Source organism: Haemaphysalis longicornis, unplaced genomic scaffold (genome assembly GCF_048455015.1).
Source record: "Haemaphysalis longicornis isolate Haplotype H1 unplaced genomic scaffold, Haemaphysalis longicornis Haplotype H1 scaffold_7, whole genome shotgun sequence".
Taxonomy (NCBI): Eukaryota; Metazoa; Arthropoda; class Arachnida; order Ixodida; family Ixodidae; genus Haemaphysalis; species Haemaphysalis longicornis.
The window spans coordinates 101,570,079-101,590,193 of record NW_027526422.1 but is presented as its reverse complement, the minus strand read 5'-3'; the positions used below and the strand labels follow the sequence as shown (position 1 = coordinate 101,590,193).

General features: G+C 46.5%; 1 protein-coding gene across 1 annotated transcript in view; it reads right to left on the bottom strand.

The window, feature by feature from the left end:
• Positions 1-7,231: 7,231 nt before the first annotated feature.
• The window catches only part of LOC144146442 (chymotrypsin A-like), a 145,370-nt gene continuing 132,486 nt past the window's right edge, over positions 7,232-20,115 (bottom strand). Inside the window, exons 4-6 of the mRNA XM_077678397.1 lie at positions 16,775-16,910; positions 12,897-12,985; positions 7,232-7,458 (exon numbers count right to left, since the gene is read on the bottom strand). Coding sequence (XP_077534523.1) covers positions 7,243-7,458; positions 12,897-12,985; positions 16,775-16,910 — 441 coding nt within the window. The 3' untranslated portion in view covers positions 7,232-7,242. The remainder of the gene's footprint in view (positions 7,459-12,896; positions 12,986-16,774; positions 16,911-20,115) is intronic.

Sequence of the window (20,115 nt, the reverse complement as noted above, 5' to 3'; positions counted from 1 at the left end):
CTCAGCGTCGGCCTCGTTGTAACAGAGAGAACGAAGACGCCACCGAAGACTGAGCGAGCAGGAAAAACTCCCACCTCCCCTTCCGGGAACCCCTGTGTAGATGCGAGGCATAGGGGGTTCACGTTGCAGCGTTGGACAGCGGAGAAACGGCGCTGGAACGATGGAGCGGAGCGGCGCAGGCACCGCGTTTTATAGCGCGCATAACGGTGAGGGGACGCGCCGGCGCAAGTGCGTCTGCCACGGCTATGACGCAACACAATCCAACACAATCACCTTTAATCCAATCCAATCCAAATCCAAGCCAAGCCAGCCAAGCCAGCCAAGCCAAGCCAGTCCATTCGAATCCAATCCAATGCCCCTCGCGAGAGAGTGTTCGCTATCGGAGCGGAGAGGAAGTGAGCGGCGGAGAGCGCAGCTCACGCGGCGAGGAGAATGAGGGAGGGGCGGACGCCGACAACAACGCGGACGCCGGATGCAGGGACTAGGCGAGTGAATGAGATGCAGTCGCATCTAAAACTGGAGGACAAAAGTATGACGAAAGTGGGGGAGGGAAGGACGAAATTTCCAGACAGCGCGAGACGTGCTCCACGGCAGCAACGCCTTACGAGATAACGGCAGGGTATACCCCATGCCGTCCTGCATGCCGTCCTACATACTCGTCCTACTACCATAGAAAACATTTTGCAGTAGCTTGTAGAGTTAAATGTGCTCTTGAACAGTTTAGATAAACCCGCCGCGCTGGCTCAGCGGCTAAGGCGTTGCGCTGCTGAGCACACAGACGCGGGTTAGATTCCCGGCACCGGGGCCGCTTTTCTGATGGAAGCGAAAAGCGAAAACGCCCGTGTGTACGAGATTTCGGCGCACGTTAAAGATCCCCGGGTGGTCAAAATTAATCCGGAACCCTCCACTACGGCACGCCTTATCGCCTGCGTAGCTTCGGCGCGTTATACCCAACAATAACAAAATAAATAAATAAATAAATAAATAAATAAATAAATAAATAAATAAATATATATATAAATAAATAAATAAATAAACACTTTCGATAAACGCTTTCCCTCTTCTGTGCATCTGGAAGCACTGCGAAAACTAACGCTATCGCCAGCACAAAGCAACAGTGCGTGATTTGCTCGTCGCTGCGGATACACCTTCCGTTTCTGATTCGCTTTTGTGGCTTTCTTTTAAAGATAATAGTCTTTCTTGGGCTACTTAAACCCAGAAATTTTGGTCTGTCTGTATGTCTGTCTGTCTGTGTGACTGAATTCAGCCACCCGGCCAAAGTAAAACATTGCCTGCGCAATAGTCTTATATAGTCACAGCTAAATCTACCCATCTACGTCCGGAGTAATGTTCATACCTGTCAACATTGTTGAAGAAGAACAAGACATTACGCAAATATAAGACAACAAATTAATACAGAACTGATGTTTGCAGTGTTCCTTTATAAAAAATCATACATGCTTGACTTTGGCGAAATGAAATACTTCATCAACTCCAGGAAAAAAAATTCACTTCGCCGTCGCCTGCTGTCGCCCGCGCCACTACAGCTTTTTGCGGCATTTTAAGGAATCAACTGGCAACAGTTACGAAAGGTTCTACTAGATACGTTCCACGCTCTGCTTGGAACGCACGTGGAGTAGGGAAACGCGGTTCTATAAACGTTGAAGTAGGGCGCCTCGATTCACGCGCGTCTTCGCCGTACGGCAGCTTTGGCATCGAGACACACGGTTTGGAGGAGTGGAACGCGGGAAATTTAAAATGATTTAAGCAAACCTTTGGCGTCTTTACCTTGGGAGGAGCGCGACGCAAGAGGAACAACATGAGAGGTGAGCGGGAAAGCGAAGGAAGGCATTTACTTGGCAAAAGTAGATAAAGACTATCGTCTTTTGACGACATTTGCAACGAAAGCAGCAGCTACGCGGCCAATTTTTTTAAAGTGGCTATCGAATGCGTTCTATTCTGCAACTTAAGGAAAGCCGGCAAATAGCCCCTACACCACTGTAATAACGTCGTTTAGCGGTCGAAGAACGCCAAGACCGGGAAGGAGAGTAAAATATTTTAAGCAAGTTTCTAAGTTATTTGATGAGGAGAGAGCAGTAATTTTTGGCTGAGGCACTTTGCGACCCCCTAATCTAAGTACAGGATGTTTTGGTTGACTACTTTCTGCAAGCACTCAAGATTTAGAAAAAAAGTTGAAAAAAGTGTTGCAGGGTCGCTTTAGTTTGGCCAAGACAAAATATTTGCACAAAGAAACCTTCATTATGACTTTTTTTTCCGACTTGATAAGGAAACGAAAAACGAGCACAAAAAATTAACAAAAAGAAACACGCCTGCTTTTTTTCCTTCGAACCCGCTTGAACCCGTTTGAACCGGTTCGAACCTGAACAGAATGGTGCTCGGGAACCGAACCCGAACCGAACAAGAAAGGCTTGAACCCAAACCCGAACCGAACCCGAAAAAAGTCCGGTTCGACACCCTGTCTCTGTCTAAGACAGTTGTGGATCGCTCTCAATGGTTGTTGTGGATATATTGCCCCGGCCTCAGGTAATACCCCAGAGCTCTGTTGTGGGCCATCCTTAATTCCTGTGATATATATATCACATTACAGTTGGCCTCCAATCTTCGTTCAAAATGTTCGGGAATGACTGTGTAGTTTACAGGACTGTAGAGAATGAACGCTGTTTCTGTTGCATTCCAGCCTTGACTTGAAACCTGCATGTAACCAAAATCTGCATGTAACCAAATATATGAACTTTTGCCACATTTGTCTAAGTCAGGTTTAACTGTATTTTAATTTTTGAGGAGGCAATTGGAGATTATTTCATTGAAGATGCAGATCATGTAATCATGTGTGCGCGACAGGTGCAATCCAGGCATTGTCCGGGATGGAGTTATGACTCTTATGTTATGACTATTGTGTTCCTACAGTGCCACATAGTGATCATTACCCAGCATCTTTCTGCCTTGGTAGGTCGAATCAAAAAGTGAAGTTTTATTGGTACCCCTAGAAAAGTAACAACGAGTTACTGCAAAAAGATTTTGTTGTTGGTGTGAGCCAAAATATTATGAAATAGGTTAAACAGTGATTCGGACCATTGTTGGGAACGTTTAAAACAGGAAATATTATTAAGCCACGGTAAAGTTGGAGTGCCCAAAGGCCACAGGGCAAGAATGTAATGGGACAAAACGTCTATTATGGCGCGGCACGCGGTAGATACCACCTAATGTAGCAATGAAAACCGACGCCACGTATACGAAGCTTTGAGGTGGCGACGGAGACGAAAATACTAGGGGCACCTGATAAACGACGTGACAGTGGCCACAATTCGCTGCGCAGATGCGCAGCGGTGTTCTGATCGTGGCTGCCGAGCAGTTTCTCCTCCCGCCACAGATGCCGCTATTTTAACGTAGGCCAGGTGCTAGTTAAGTAAACTTGCCACCCAACGAAACATCTTTCCTATCCTGTTTTGTATTTGCTCTGTGACCCAACCACATAGAAATGAACTGCTTCGCAATACCATTATATGGCTCATTAGAAAAATTTCAGGCACCTGTAATTCAGAAGAGGAGGTTAGGAACCTTAAATGGCAGTTAGATGTATTATACCATAATTTGTGCCACATTGTCGTAGTAAGGGCAAGAACGGAAAGGTTCCTTATATGGGAGGCACTCACCAACACAGATTTCAGACTGATAAACGGTATGTCATCAGGAGAGAGAAAACTGAAGAGGAAGTGACGGAGTGGTTCCAACCGATTGGGGTGCACATGTGTTCAAAGAACATTGTGACACATTGTTTTCTTTTATTCGAAGTAGTAGTAGTAGTATTAGCAGTCGTCGTCGTAGTAGTAGTAGTAGTAATAGTAGCAGTAGTAGTAGTAGCAGTAGTAGTAGTAGTAGTAGTGCCAGTAGTAGTAGTAGCAATAGCTGCAGCAGCAGCATTAAATGTTTATGTGAACAGACGACAAAAGAAGAGGGTGGTATTGAAGCGTTCGTAATCCAGGATGCCTCTTGACTGGGCCGACTCGATTACCCACAAATCAAGGCTTCCTTGCAGTCCGTGTGCGTACTGGCCACCTCAGTCAGCTACTGCCCGAAGGTAGAGGAGGGGGATGGGTTAGGGAACTGGGAACAGGAGTATACGAGGTGGAAGGTGGTGAGCAAGGTGTTGTGTGGGAATTGGCGGGGGTAGAGAGTAAGTGCGATCTGATGGGGGATGACCTGGTGGTAAAAAAATTTCCCCGCATTTCCCCGAGGGGAAGAATGTGAAAGTGCGAATGCACGAGTTGAATTTGCGCGGTTCGGAAATGTTCGCGAAAGAGAGATCAGACACACACACACAACTGCAAAGAAAGAAAGATGCATTTATTCACAGACACCTATTTGTGTTGTCGTTGTACTTGATTGCTAGAGCGGGTCTCAGCTTTGAAATTTCGTGTCAGTACTCCTTTAAGCGGGTGCATTAGCCCTTCTCACGCCCGATTCCTGGCCAATCCACCACGTGGGTATGTGCCATGCACAGACACCTATTTGTGTTGTCGTTGTACTTGATTGCTAGAGCGGATCTCAGCTTTGAAATTTCGTGTCAGTACTCCTTTAAGCGGGTGCATTAGCCCTTCTTACGCCCGATTCCTGGCCAATCCCCCACGTGGGTATGTGCCATGTCAGCGGTCAGGCAGCGCGCGCCCATCTCCCCCCGTTGCCAAGGAAGACGAGGAGATTCCTGGCCAATCCCCCACGTGGGTATGTGCCATGTCAGCGGCCAGGCAGCGCGCGCCCATCTCCCCCCGTTGCCAAGGAAGACGAAGAGCGCGCGCACCCGCAGCTGTTGCTATGTGGACGGACGGCGGTCGCCGGAATTCAGGGTCGCTTATAAAGTGCATTCGCACTTAATATACCGGTCTGAAGGCAATGATAGATTGTGGCCTGCTGGTTATTTAGTGTGGGTGTAGAGAACGGTAGCGGCGGGGGGTAAGGGTGTAGTGCGACAGAACAGTACTGTACGTTTTGTAAATAAGAACTAGGAGGTTTGGGTCTTTTGTGGGTACTAAATGTGGGATGACCTGGCCATCGGTGAAGGTGCCTTGGAGGGCAGAGCTCGGGTTGCTGCGTCAGCCGCTTTATTTCTTTGGATGGCCGAAGCGGCCGGTAGTCCAAATGATTATGAAGGGGTCTCTTTGGGTAGACGCTTGTTGAAAGGGGTAAGCTGGGGTGGTGCTTGGCCTGACTGGCAGAGACGGCATGCTGACTGTGAGCCAGACACTACAGTGATGAGGAAAGCTTGGCGAGGGTTGGGGCTGCAAAGGTGACCGCCGGAGCTTCTGCCGTCTGTATTTTGTTGGCTCGGGTGTTGGTGGTCACGGACATTTGACCGGTGAGATTAAGGGTGCCCGACATTGTGCGGCGAGTGCACGAGTCGTAGGCTCTTGTCAGTGTAGTGGAACTGCGGGTCATCCCATAGCATAGAGAACGAACCCGTTCTTCCCGACACTCTTGGTTGATGGTGGGATGCAAACGGCGAGATATGGGGGAGACTTGGTTGCTGTGCTTGAGTGTAATTGGAATGCGTTGTGGCAGGCCTTGATTAGGAGTTTTAATTGGCCGAGTGTGTCGAGAACTGCTTGGCCAGTTGTCGTAAATGGGAGACATTGCAGTTTTAAAATTTTCTCAGCCTCGATGAACTCGCATCATCCGTAAAGGCAGCGGATCTGTCAGCCCGCTCGCGTTACAAACCCCTGCGCGCTCGCGGCGCGGGCTCGGGCCCGAGCCCGGGTTTTTTTCCTCTTCGTCCCCACGGAAGGTACTACAAACGTATGGGGCCCGTAAAGGCCGCGGATATGTCAGCCCGCTCATCCCGCGCCGTTGGCTCGGGCTCGAGCCCAGTTTTTTTTTTTCGCTTCGTCACCACGGGAGGTACTGCAAACGTATGGGGCCCGTACGTTTGCGGGTACGCCAGCCAAAATACTACCGTTATTTGTTATTCAGAATATCATTTTTACTGGTAAATGCTGGCGTTGCTTGACATTTGACACTATTTGCGACAAATCTAATGTAGTGCACAATAACTGTAACTTCTTTTTGACGCAAAACACTTGGAGAAAATAGAAAAGGAATGCTTTTTTAAAGAAAAAAATGACATACCTTTCTGGTGACGCAACAAAACTAGTTTTTATTTGGGCCTTTTACTTTTATGACCAAGTCATTGATTCGTCTCACATATACCTAACCAGGGTGGATCGCCCGTAAATGAATAGATTACCTGGCCCTCTGCGGGAAAACCTGTGTCACCTTTCTCTCAGACGCCCGTGGTAATCATATTTCATCCCGACTCCTCCCAAGGAATATGTTCCCGAATCATCCTAAGCGACGCACCGCCGGCCATGAAGCCAATGCGCCTAAATACACCAATCCCTCTTAAGTATTCTGCACTATTACGACCTGCTACGTTGATTACAAAAATGCGTTTGCAGCTGCAGCCTGCACAACCAGTATCATCCCATGAGCCCACATCCAGACAACGGCCTTCTGGACCGCTAGAAGAATACGCCTTGCATTGAGCCTCACGCAGTTTATACTCCAGCAATTTCGTATTCATAATTATCAAGCATCTCCCAAACGCTTTCTCTCAGGGAACCTGCGCCAATAACTTTCCTTTAATGCGGTCACATAAATAGTCGAGTTCTCATTGTGTAAACGCCAGCTTTGGTGTTCATTATGAAAGCTTTGTAGATTTAACCGATGTTTATGGTTAAAGAGGGAATGCATCGTTCTATGACGTATGGTAACGAATCCACGTAGCACGGCAGGCATAAATGCAGAATAACTGAACGCGGTATGAAGCTTAATTTTTTTTTCAGAGACAATGTAAACGTAGCCATGCATGTAATAAGCTTCTTTTTTGTCCCGCGTTCAGTTTACAATTTTCTTCGAAGAAAATCCAGTTAAAAATTTACGAAAAGCAGAAACAAGAGCCTTGGTAAAGGTTTATTCAATGTAAAGCATTTCTTTCATCCCAGGCATTTCACCAAACCCATGCCATTTAAAAAGAAAATACCAATCAATGTTTCTGATCTTTCCTATTTACGACATTGAACAAGAAAGTATCGCGTTGTTTGGGTGGCGAATATTAAGCAAATTACTGTTCATAAAGGGTCCCGACTGCCTCGAATAAATCGTAGCATAAGGAACATTACAAGAAACATATAAGAGACATGAAGCCCCCTGGGCACCGTTCTGACGCGCTCATCTCCTTTGAGCAGGGGTGGCAGCACACATTCCTTCGTCGAAAAGCAGCCGGTCTATGTAAGGCATAATGAAATTGTAGATAAAGCGTGAAACCCTAATCTCTGTCGACGCCGCATCACCTAAGTCTCCGAAGGATCGAGTACCCGTATGCACGAGTCCAAACAACGTCCACGCCCCATTTTTGCGATGAACGACAGGTCCACCACTGTCGCCCTAGAAAAAGAAACAGGAATGTTCTAAAAGCTCCTTGACACTTTAAACTGCTGCATTGTATTTTAAACTAACTAACGACAAAAACCTCCAGAAAGAGGGTCATGAGCACCAATGAGAATGTCACAGGCCATTATGAAAGGTAGTAAGAGAAAAAGATCCATACATGCATATTTACGAGTGCGCTCCTTTCTGCGCTTTACACCATGCAGATAGGCTGTTATTTTCTTCATATTTTATGTGTGAAAAGTTGACTACTTAATATATCGGAAACAGCGACGGAACAGAGAAATTATTGTCCTATGCAAGGTGCAGTGGCCTATCAAATTTGTAGGAATTTTCTAACTCTGAACTTCTGTGCGCGTAATGTTACACAACGCCCAGAAATTACCCAATCGTGAGTACGGCTGTGTGCGAGTCATCGAAGTAAAGCTGTGTTACGATAGCATTGGCTTTATCTGTTTTGAGTGCACACGTTTCTTTTGACCATGGCTTTGGCAGTGAAGACTGGCATTCTATATGACTTTAAGGTGTCCGTAAAATAAAAGCTTTTGTTGTATTTAGTGCTGCTTCGTATGTTGCAGCCTGCTAAACGGTCCTTCAGGTAACGTAATAGCTCAGAAGTGACACATACTTTACGTGATGTTCCAGTAATGCCACGCGTACAAATCAGGTTTTCTGGCTGAACCATGGACTTGCCACACGGGACCTCTTGTATTAAAACTTGGTTTAGTTCTAGAGGGTCGACGTCTTCGTCAGTGGCTGGGGAAAAAAAATATGAAGTAGTGAGGCGTAAGCAAGGGTCATATCGAAAATAAAACAAGCAATACAGTTTCTCTTCAATCACAAATTCACATAGAACAAATAAGGCAAGCAAGCAGTGAAGTGTCTGGTATACAGCTATTTCCACACATACGTAGCCGATGATTACGCACTTGCAGCAAGAATGAACTCAAACTATGTGTCGTGCTCTACAAAATCCCAGCATTCTTCTCTCTCACTGGTGCAATTGCCGCCTTCTTGTATAAAATTTTTTTCTTCGATGTACACTTCTGGTAAGCCTTTCAAGATTTTAATCTGGACGCCCTGAACCAGGCTCTATAAAATGGCCTTAGGCAAGTAACAACTCTTGTCTAGTCTGCTTAAAGGTATAAGAACTGTCACGAGGCTTATTGTAATTGTGTTGTAACCTACAGTTTGTCTTTTGACGGGGATGGCATCGGGAATTTTATCTTCCGTAGAGTCAGTGTCTTGTTTCTGCGTTCTAAAAAGGCTGTTTTTAAAAGGTGCTGCCATATAATGTTATATAAATGGTTGTAACTATCACTTGATCGGTCATCTTTATTGCATTTTTTTTTGCATCGTTTGCGCATGGCCTTTAGAGGACCATCTTTTTGATACCCTCTCCTAGTGTTGACCCTCACTCTTGTTCCTGACGGTGGTTATCTTAAGACAATTCTCCCCTTCATCGTTCTACTAAGCCTCTAAGTATTATAATATGTCCACGGGATGACATTTTTCTTGGGTTAGAATCGCAGGCACCGACATCCTCATACTTTGCAAGAGGCGAAAGTGTTGAACATCTTTTCCAGAGCACTATAGCTGAAACCACCTGAGCTATTCTCATGTCGTGTTAAGTAGATCATCATGGCTTAGTTAATTCAAGTGCATTTTGTTTTCAGACGGCCTCTAAACAGTTATACCTTATACGCGGACCTCGACCGGGTTTGAACACCTTTACAAGTTCTTGAAGATCACTGCCACCGACTGCTGCAGTCATATGTAGCTATCGTCTCCCTAGATATTTTGGAAAGTGTGACGGATGTCAATAATTTTGATTTGTTAAGTGAGGGTAACCAACACTCTTTTATGTCAGGTACCATTTCGTTACGTTGCGTCTTTTGTGTAAGCTGTGCGGCCTTTCAATCAGCATTAGGCTACCGGGAAAGTTAACCGTTTAATACAACGTAACTACGTCGTTTTAGGATCTTCCCTGTTGACGATGTGATTTTGCTGTTATTTAGTTCATAACAACATTCTAAGATATCGTAAAATGTTTCTAGCCAGGTAAGCTTACTTCTTCAGTGGGAATCCCGGCTCACCGATTAGTTAAAAACGCAGCTTGAAGGAGAAATACAGAATCCAGTAGAGCTAACCCTATTCTTCTTGGCACTAAAATAAGCCGTCGGCGCTGCTGACCCCATGGTCCGTGTTGAACATATCAAATATTTGTTAGACATCCAGAAAGTCTTTAAAAGTTTCATTTAACTTTCGATATACCTTATCACTCAAAGAAACAAGAGTTAAGAATAAATTGACCGCCTTATATTCTAGAAAGATGCAAAATGTACCTACACACGTCCTGTAAGACCCGCTCACGAGACCGTTATCCTTCCACCCGTGCCTCTGTATGAGCAAGTGGCATAACCGCGAGATTGTTTGAGCATCTAGCCTTCCGTTACCTGTGCACCGCGTGATTTCATTTGTCGTAGCGTATTTAGGTGCAAGCCCGTGTGGACATAGAACTCAGTGGATGACTGCGTCTCTCCGAAACCCCAGTGGCCCTATCCGTGTTCGGGGAGTTCGGCCTGGTCTACTGAAATTGAAGCAAGAGCCGCCGCAAACTTGTCGACAATGCGCCACACTCGGAAGCAGTCCGTCAATAAAATGGCTCTTTCTACATAAGCAAATTATGATTTCTGATCGAGTTTGTGGTATTGACACAGTGGCAAAGCGGTAACTGTGCGGCGTGTCTGACCCAGCCCCCAACTATGGTCTTGGTGTTCGTGCTAACGGCCGCACACTTGTTTTCGGGTGTACTGTGCACGCTTTAGGCCCGTAAACGGTGAAGGCTAATTATTAGGCTGGAAACTGTGAGCGACAGCTGCCATGCGACAAGTGGTCTTCCCCTACGCATGCACGGAAATCGAAGGGGCGTAACTAAGAGAGAGAAATGCCTAGAAGTTACAATGGCAAACATTGCCTACATGTAGCGTTCTCCGCTGAGCATTCAAGCTATGCAGATCCCGGGGGAGATGCACTGTCTCGGCCGCTGAATCCATAGGTTCCAATTTTACAAGCTCACAAACTACAGGTAGATTTGATTGTACGATCGCTTTCCAAGTAAGGGTATAGCTGTGTATCTGGCAACTACACAGGTAATGCGGAGGGAACAGAGCTCCAGTGCTTGCCGGTCAAGAGGTTTTTGTGCACTTGGAGCATAGGAGATTTAGTCTCTGAGCACGAGGCGCTCAAGGAACTTGTACGCACCTAGAGCTAGTGAGGGGCTACTTTGAAAACGTTTCTTTTATTACCCATTTATGCAGGTATAAAAATGCACAAATTTGTATGTAAAGCTTTCGCTTTCATTAGTCATATGAACAATGCCCCGAGTGTTTAAATTCGGCCACCGTCTCCGTGACCCTAACCTTAATTGCCCTGTTGAGTTTCCTGAGCCCTGCAGAGCCTGGGCGATTGGATTCGTGTTCAACCCCGGATTCTGGGAAAAACAAACTTCACATCTGTACTCTGCCATCTTATTTCTTTCTTAAGCCAGGGAAAGCGACTATAGAGGCTGGAATAAGACGTGCATGCGCTCCTCAGAGAAGAGAATGCTTTCATGCGCCACACTTCAATTCTTTATTTGCTGCGAATTTCTTCTTTGTGGAACTGTGGTGGCGTTCCCGGCAAAGCGCACTGTAAAAATGTCCATAAAGCCACACTTCGTGCAATGAACGTATGATTTGATTTCAGACGACTATACTAAAGAGCAGAATTGTAAGCAACGATTTAGTCAGGCGATCGGGCGGTCTTCGCAGTGGAAAATTAGTGAATACACCGTGAGTAAGCCTAAAATTACAAATACATAGTTCATACGTCCAATGAAGTTTTTGCCTACACCTGTACCGTATCAATCGTGAGTATTTGCTCTTTGCAAATAGAGAAAGAAAACTACATTTATTTTGAGTGATGATCCCACATCACCCGGGATACATTCCTTGGTATGTAGACTAAATGTTGATAGTTGCCGATGTATTAAGAGGTAGAGCAAAAACGAGGGTATCCACACTGCATCTCCAGTATTGGAAAGACGAGATGGAGAGGACTAAACGCAGTTCATCGCAGGCTTCTACTGCCATCTGCGCCCCGTTTTTTAACACTACGGTGCCGTGACATCAGGAAGAACGGGCCAGCCTCCGCCCCGCCGCAGTGTATTGAAGGACGTGCGTGGAAAGTGATATGTAGCGTCTGTTTCACACACCCTAGCCTACTTTCATACGGACAACTGCCGACATTCTCACTCATTATATCGTGCTTCTCGACTTCAAAAGGAAACCTCTCGTCCATGGCACAACATACTCTCCATCCGAGGCACTGTTTCTAAAGTTACTGTAGCTGTGGCACATTCTTTTGACACTGTCACCGAATGGCGATTTCAGGCTTTACTATAAGAGCTTCCAGATTTAACTTCGCTGCCGCACTGGCATATACCTGTCAAACGTCACCTTCGCCACTACATACCTATGAACGGCCAAAGTATTCTTTTGGCATCTGACGACTGATCGTGCAAATAGGAGTGACTCCCCCACAGAGTTTTATACCATATTGCAGTTTGGTGTTGTCGCGCCACAACTGTCAAGCAGGTGGGTATCACCACTGCGCATGGTCACCATGGTCATCTCCCCTTCCTTTTCGCGTTTGGGCTGCCCAAATATCATCATCACTGACAGTTGCTCCCTGTTTGAATAATAGCTCTTTACCAACCGTGCTCACTTGCTGGCCTAGACTAGCCTTCACAAGCTTGTTACCCGCCCCCGCAATACCCCCCATGAATAATGTGTAAAACGTCTTCATTGGCACCTCAAGGCAGCGCTTACGGCTCAGGAGACGCCATTCGGGTAGGTGCTGCTTATTCCGCTGAATCTACTGGCTCTTCACTGCGCCGTGAAAACCGACTTGTCCTGTTGCTACACTTTTTCCTCAGCGGTGTTATCGACACCAGTTTAGGCCACTCAGCTTCTACTAACTTGGTTGCTAGCTACTCGAAAAGCGACGGGCTCAATTATATTTATTGACACGACGACCCTGAGCACGTTCATATACAGCCATAAAACGATGGCAATGCCGAATTTAGGACCCATTGAGAAAATAACATTTCGTAATAAAATGTTGGTAACGGAAATGTTTCTCAAAGAAGCTTCAACAAAAATGTTATATCAGAGGGTAGCATACTTAAACACTGCGCTCTGTTAGATGGCAAAAGCTCGAATTTTGTGCTCAATTTCTAGGACAGTAATGAGATCTTCCCTCGGACGATAAATCTTCGAATTCTCTTATGCCTCATATTGTTCTAGATACCACTTACACGTGATATATCCCCACCCTGTGACGTGGTAGGTTGATCCCATTGGGAGTGCTTCATAGGGGTATGGAAGGCAGACAGGAGAAATGGCATCTGTGAACTCCACTTTGTCTTGGAGCGTAATGATGGCGATGTCATACGGGGAATTCTGCGAGAAAAAGGAACAGGCTAGTGAAATCAGTGTCCTTTGGATAAGCAGGGGAGAGCTCAATCAGATTAAAATATTTTGACGCAAATCAGAAACCGTATTGGTGAACGTGCAACCCAGCGGCAATTTCTGGGATAATATGTTTTACGAGGTGAGAAAACATTAGAGCATAATTTTTAAACAGTTTCGCAACTACCTGTAATTACACGAATGCCGAGCCGCTGGAGACTATGGGGTAAAAGAACAATGAACTTTACATTGAAGAAAAGGATTGGCCTTTAATTGACTATTGATATAATCTTTTAATGCGTCATTCTTTATTGTCCGCTGCCGTCTATTAGTCGGCAAAACAGAAACAACTCACTCAAACACAATCACAAATGTTTTCATTCGCACTATACTCACTCAAACTCATACTCAAAAACTGGTCGGTTTCTCAAAATCACTCGTACTTACTCACCACATACTCATTCGTAATCGTACTTAATTGTATTCAAACTCATTTGTCCTCACGAGTACTCGTACTCACTCTGTAGTCATGAAAACTAAATTCTTCTGTACTCAATTGTACTTATACTAAATCTGTACTCACTTGCACATATACTCAATTTATACTCACGAGTAATCGTACTCATTTGCACACATGAGTAATCGAACTCAATCTGAACTCAGGAGTACTCAATCCGTACCTATAACTGTTCAATTTGTACTCAAAATACAGAACTTATCTGTACTGTTAGCTATAAGATGGGTCATGGCTCGAATAAATGACTAAATAAAATGTTTAAAATGTTAATTCGAGTATAAAAAGTCAGGTTACGTATAGGTAATGAAAGGGGACCACGGTAAGAAAACGTCTGACGCGTTGCACTGTCGTTAGGCGACTCACTGCGCGAAGGCACGTACACGTGAGAGAGTTAAATGGAACGTAAGCACATACGCTGTGTCTGGCATCTCCTCTTGTTTTCTGGAATAAAACGACAAATTCTGTGCCGCGTCGAGCTCTCGGGAAGCTCGAGGCTCCTTGGCGCTGCCGGGGTAGTAAACTGCGTTTATTTTTTGGCGTGTCTTCGGGGGGCAGCTTTTGTCCTGCGTCTTCGTGTCTCGGTGCGCTGATATTCTTCGAATCGTGCTCACAATCCGAATTTTTCCTGCCCCCAGACCCAATCAAGAGTAAGCGTAGACTGACGTTCGTTCTTATCCAGATCACTGTTCGCTTATTCACCGTTTCTCGATGCTTTGTTGCGGATTCAAGGAACTTCGTTAGGAGCGTGTTTCTCTCGATGAAGTTTGGTTAATTTCAAGATGAAGTTTGGTTGATTTCAAAAAGGCTGGAGTTTTTTTTGCATACCGCGTAATTCACTCTGTCAGACCTGAACTTGACAGCGTTTACTTTGTAGCGTTAGTCACGTCACTTCCGTCGGCGATTGTGTTCATGCATATATTTGCGTGCTTGATGCATGTGACGGAGTAGGCGACCGCTTTGTTCCTTGGTGAACTGCAGTGTGGAGGAATGGGATAGTTTGGCGCTTCGATAATGTTGCTTTGGATAAGGTGTGCATTGCGTATGGGGTGACGCCGTTTGTCTTTTCGTTTACTATTGAGAAACGTGGCGTTGTCGTAGAATGGCGTGGCTGATCAGTCAAAATCATTGTGGCTGAGTGCTCTCTTTTGCCGTGGTTGCCTCGGAAGTAAATCCGCTGAGGCGGGCGAAGCGGGTGTAGTTCTTCTCGTCCATTCGGTACGATATTTCTTGGCGTCGTAAGCGTGACTTCATCAGTAGGGAATTTGATTGATTTGTTTGAATTCAGTTTGGTCGTTGTCATTCATGCCAATTTCGTGTAGTCGCTCAAGCTCTCGTCTTTTGCCCGTTGTTTCGAGAATGCATGGTCGCTATCTCACCCGTCAAGCTGGCTCGGAAGCGTTCTGTTCTTTCCGAGTCCGCTTGCTTGCGGCTGCGTCGTTCTGTACGACATGGTGTTTTTCGGGTGAGTCTCGATCGGAGTAGCGGGTGCCGGGGATCTTGTTCGTTCCGGCGCGGACGTACTGCACGCGCTGGCCATGTCATTGCTTGTTAACTGACCTAGCTGCATGAGTGCGATATCGTTAGCTGGCTTGACTCGGGCTGGATGAGTGGGCGGCGGAGAGCACGTACGTTTCGTTGGGGCTGAACCGTATGCACTGGGTCTTTTTTTTTTGCTCGTGTCAAGGTTAATTTATGCGGTTGTGACATTCGCTAGCCAAGTCCAGATAGCAGCAGCGGGAGCGGATGATGTCACGAATAGCGTTTCTTCATGTGTGCTGGCTTCGTCGCGTTACTCGCAATGTGCATTCCGTTCGCCGTGGTCAGTTCCGCCGGTCCGGGTTCGATGTGATTCGACACCTCTGACCCGTTTCGTGCGCTGTGCGTCGCGTTTGTAGCGGGAAACTGTCGGTGAATCTCCTTATCGAAATGTCACCGAAAGACGATAGTCTTCGGTAGCCCCTGCCACGTAATGCTACTTACGAGATGCACGGTGACAGCGCCTGGCATATTCTAGGAGCGCCTGGCATCATCGGGGCTTACGCGTGAACTTGCGCCCGTGAGCAGCTCGTAAAAAGACGAAGAGAAAACAACGAGCGCCCTCGAGCTTGCGCCTAGTGAAGAGCGCCCGACGTCGGCCAGATGGACCTTCAGGAACACTCTGTTCAGCTTTCGTGTCGTACCCTCTTGCATGCTGTTTCTCTTGCCAGTTCACGTGCGTTCCCGCCTCAAGTGGGGAGCACAGACTCCAAGTTTGCGCTACAGATGCCGATTTCACAAAGCCGATTGCAATATCTGCTATCGCGCGTAATTCACTCCACTTAGGTAGAGATGTGAAACGCTGCGGACAAAACGGTCCGGGCCTGCCAGTCATGGTGAACGTTATGTGACAAGTTCTAAAATCTATGTGAGGTGCGTCAGTCGGGCCTCCGACAAACAGAGAGGGACTCCGACGCGAGCTCTTCTCTTTATTCAAGCTTGTACCTCAAGTCCAAACCGCAGCAATTTTTTGTGTTTGTGGTGTAAATATTGGTCTTAACACGTTTTTTTGCGATCGCAAAAATAAAACTTACGACTATTCTTCATAAAGGAACAGTGAGAGTATCACTACCGTATTTATGTTTGGGTTCAAATATCCCTAATATATATACTTTTTGCTGCACAATGCTTAAAAAAATAAAATATGATACTAGATTTAGTAGCTAGGCAATACTTTACCGACATGAAACTTCCTTTGAAGAATTCTTTTACTCATGGCCGAGCGCCATAATCGCGGGACAGAGAGTTGTCCCGTTAGAGAGTGCACATTGTATACGTAAAGCCACTTGGGGGCGACCTCTATAATTTCCATGTATAGAGCAGCACTGGGTAATAACCTTCAATAAAAAGTATCTTTATCACATACAAAGACAGGCACGCTGACATGTTTGTGCTTGAATAGCCGAAGAAAGAGTATTGTGTCTCAAACAAGATGCAAAGAGACGCTGCCGCACCTGTTCCGCGTGCTACGAACATTGCACAACCGTCCCTGCCTCCACCACCACCCCCGTCCCCCAAAAAAGAAAAAAAAAGAGAAAAACACGAAGACGGAAATAGACGAGCGTTTGATAAACCAAAGCGGAAGCGCACGCCGCGAGGGAGGAGGGCAGAGGACAGTGCCGTTAGGCATCGTTACGATTATTTCCGTTAAGAGCCCGGGCAAAACCCACACAGGTCTGAATTTAACCACTCATTTTTGTAAGCGTGTGTGTGTTGTGCCAGAGCGCCCGGCACAAATTTGCTGCACCTGGCGACGCGCCGATGGCGGGGCCCATTGGCGCTTCCGTTGAACCCCCCGCGGCAGACACGCCGCAACTTGGTGGGAAACGGCGTCGCGGAGCCTGCTCGCCTTTTCCCTGCGCGACGACAGGGGCGAATAATGCCTGCGACGAACAGCCCATGGAAGACACGCAGCAAGTCCCTCCTGGAGACGGAGCGACTGAGTCAAGCTGAGTCGCCTTCCATTTGGCTGTTTTAGCGGCTCGGATGATGCAATCGCCTCGCTTCCTTTCGCACTATTCCAAGTGTGGACAGTGATAACCTGGATTTGAGGGATTTGAACTGTTGCTTGCGGCTGCAATGGAACCCCGGGTGTATGAAACCTGCCCGGAAGCAGCGGCGGAGCGGCGCCATATCATCGAAGGCACTAAGTTGGAAAGTGCTATCACCTTTGTGCCAGCCATAAAAAGTTCCTGCTACCTGTGTATATATTGTGAAAAAATGCAGCTTCAAATCACCGTCGGCTCGACAACTTCGTCGCTCTGCACTGCGCCACATCGATAGCATACTGAGCAAGGCAACGTCAAAACGGTGGTGACTCAGCTGAGATGGCGGAGTTGACCCGTAAGTACTGAAAAGTCATGAGTACTGTACACTTGAGTACTCATACTCATATGTACTGTACTCATAAGTGCTCATTATCTTAAGTACTGTACACCTGAGTACTCACACTAATAAGTACTGTACTCATGGGTACTGTACTCACGAGTACTGGACTTCCATCTCTAGGCACTCGCCATCGTACTAATTTTTTAAATCTGTGTGTGTATTCACTCATCATCGTGCTCGCTCGTGAGTTTGAGTACAAATAAGTAGAAAGGAGTGTACTCACGAGTGAGTACTCCGACCTATGCTGCTTCGCCTAGATACCTCGTCATGAATTTGCATCTTCACTAGGAAACTCGCATGACCGCATTTTTTGCGTGTTCTTTTTTGGCCAGCGGTGAAATCCTGGGTATAAAGCCTCCCCCGTAACATTTGCTAACATAAGAGCATGGACATAACGTAAGAACAGTTGCGACGAGCCATCCTTAGGGCATGCCGAAGGTTTGGAGATGAAGGCACGCGAAATATAACAAAACGTTCTGCGTGCGTGTGCTCAAGACGGCGTGGGGGCGAAGCAATTAGCCCATCTGGCTTTCCTATTTATTTATGATTGGATTCAGATGACTGAAGTGAGGACATATAACGGTGTCCGCGATCATACATCTTTGAGCATTTATTTACTCATCCACTCCAGATAGAAGTGCAAAGTTTATCTCAACGCAATAACAGTGCAAAACTCTTCGCTCCGTAGCAGAACTTACGGATTACGTTTCCGAACCCCGCATTTGCTCAAGTTTGTGGAGGTTCCCCAGCATGCAGGTGATGCAAGACAGACACAAGCTGAGGTGCAGAGGAGGTCGCCTGTAAAGGACACCTGGTGGAAACGCGTTGATTGTGCTTTGTACTATCGCAACGCGCCGAAGGACTGCATTAGATGCAAAGCGTGCGGGAACCTTGGCCACGAGACGACAAGGGTTAGAATGAGTCAAGTAATGACAATGTAACTGCAGGAGCCTAAAAAACCGTAATGCCGCTCGTACAATTTTACTTAAGCATGACCGTTCCGAAGACGTCACCATTCAGACTGAAAACAACAGCCGCCAAATGCGTAAAATTGATGCCAATTTCATAGAACCCGTGGCAGCAGTTAAAGCAAGCATTCTAAGTGAACGAGGGGTGTCGGTGGTACAAGACGTAATATGGCTGTTAGTCGGACAACCGTGGTGTTTGTCGTATGAGTGAGCTCGAAGACCAACCAAGAGTTTCTGGATGTATCCGGCGATATCTTACTGGAGGTGGTTATCGAAATTGAAAGCTCGTTTCACCGAAAAAGAACTCTACGTGCATAGAGAAGCCCATTAACGTATCCCGTCCTCGGCTATATCACAAATGCGCAAGGACCTCAAAATATATTTTCGGAATGGAAAGGAAGAAACTCCAATGGCCAAGTAATTGGGCGAGCCAATATCGACAAGCGATCTGTTTCAGCTTTATTTTCTTCCTTCCTGAAGTCTAGGAATACCAAAGAAATTCCAGTAAGAGGACCAACGATATATTTCATCAATGTCACCAGCCATCACTTCGCAGAATAAAAGCGGAAAATTTCTACCCCTAGAAAGTGCCTTCGCGAAGTGAGGAAATATTTTTTATCAGAGCAAAACGGTGGTAGAACTTTCCTGGAAGATGAAAATAGTTTTGTATCTGCGCTACGAAGAAGCAGCTGACACAACTGTACGGCGACATGCGTTCCTCGCAACGCCTGGATACCCGTTTTTGGGGGGGTGAGTGGTCGGTGAGAGCACTATGGACGGCCGCAGAAGCATTACAAAAACAACATAATATCTACCTTCCCGAAAAACTGGCTTGCGAGGCAACGCAAAGCAGTAGCTAAGGAGTTGCGTCAACGCCGACGAACCATTGTGAATCAGGAAAAGTATAGGAGCTGTTCTACTGGTAGTAGACCATGACATTTTTTACACGCTAGTTCGCGCTAGGAAAGTGTTGAGTAAGACTGCAAGCACTATAACAATAAATGGCTGTGTCTAGCGTTACTCTGAACTGGTTGTCTATCTCACGGGAAAATTCTTGAGGGTGTAGTTGTACCAGGTTTGTTTCAGAGTACTTATTTTTCGCTACGCACACAGATGACTTTAAGTAAAGGCCACTTCTGCGAGAATAGAATACTTTTACTTCAACAGTATTAAATGCAGCGAAAATGTCGCCACCGAATGCATGAGTAGAGCTTAAGAATAATAACGCACCGATGCTCTTTTGTGTGGCAATTGTAACAGCAGCGCTGTTTAAGCTCTTGGGTGCGCCTTAAATGAACAGAAAAAAATTAGCCGTGGCTTATCTCGGCTATGCCGGGATACACGTAGCGTGAGCTAAGGTTCAGCTGGTTATTCTTGGGTTTCATAGTTGTCTAGGATTAGCTGATTATCGTGCTTACTGCTGCTAAAACGATTTCCAATCCAATCCAATTCAATCCAGTCCAGTCCCGCCCAGTCCGCTCCGGCCCAGTTCAGTCCAGTCACTGCTCCTCGAGCATGCACACCACGGCTCTTCAGGAGCCATGCGAAGCGGCTATCAAGCGGCTCCGGCGCAGCGTCAGACTTAGCTACTGCGCAACGGCGGTGCGGAGCTAGGCACGCGCCGGCCCCAGTGCGTCTGCCGCGGCTATGACGTCAATCCTCTGGAATGCGCAGGCCGGCCAATGTGCATACCCAATTCTCTACACACCCGTACTCCAATTGGATTGGATTT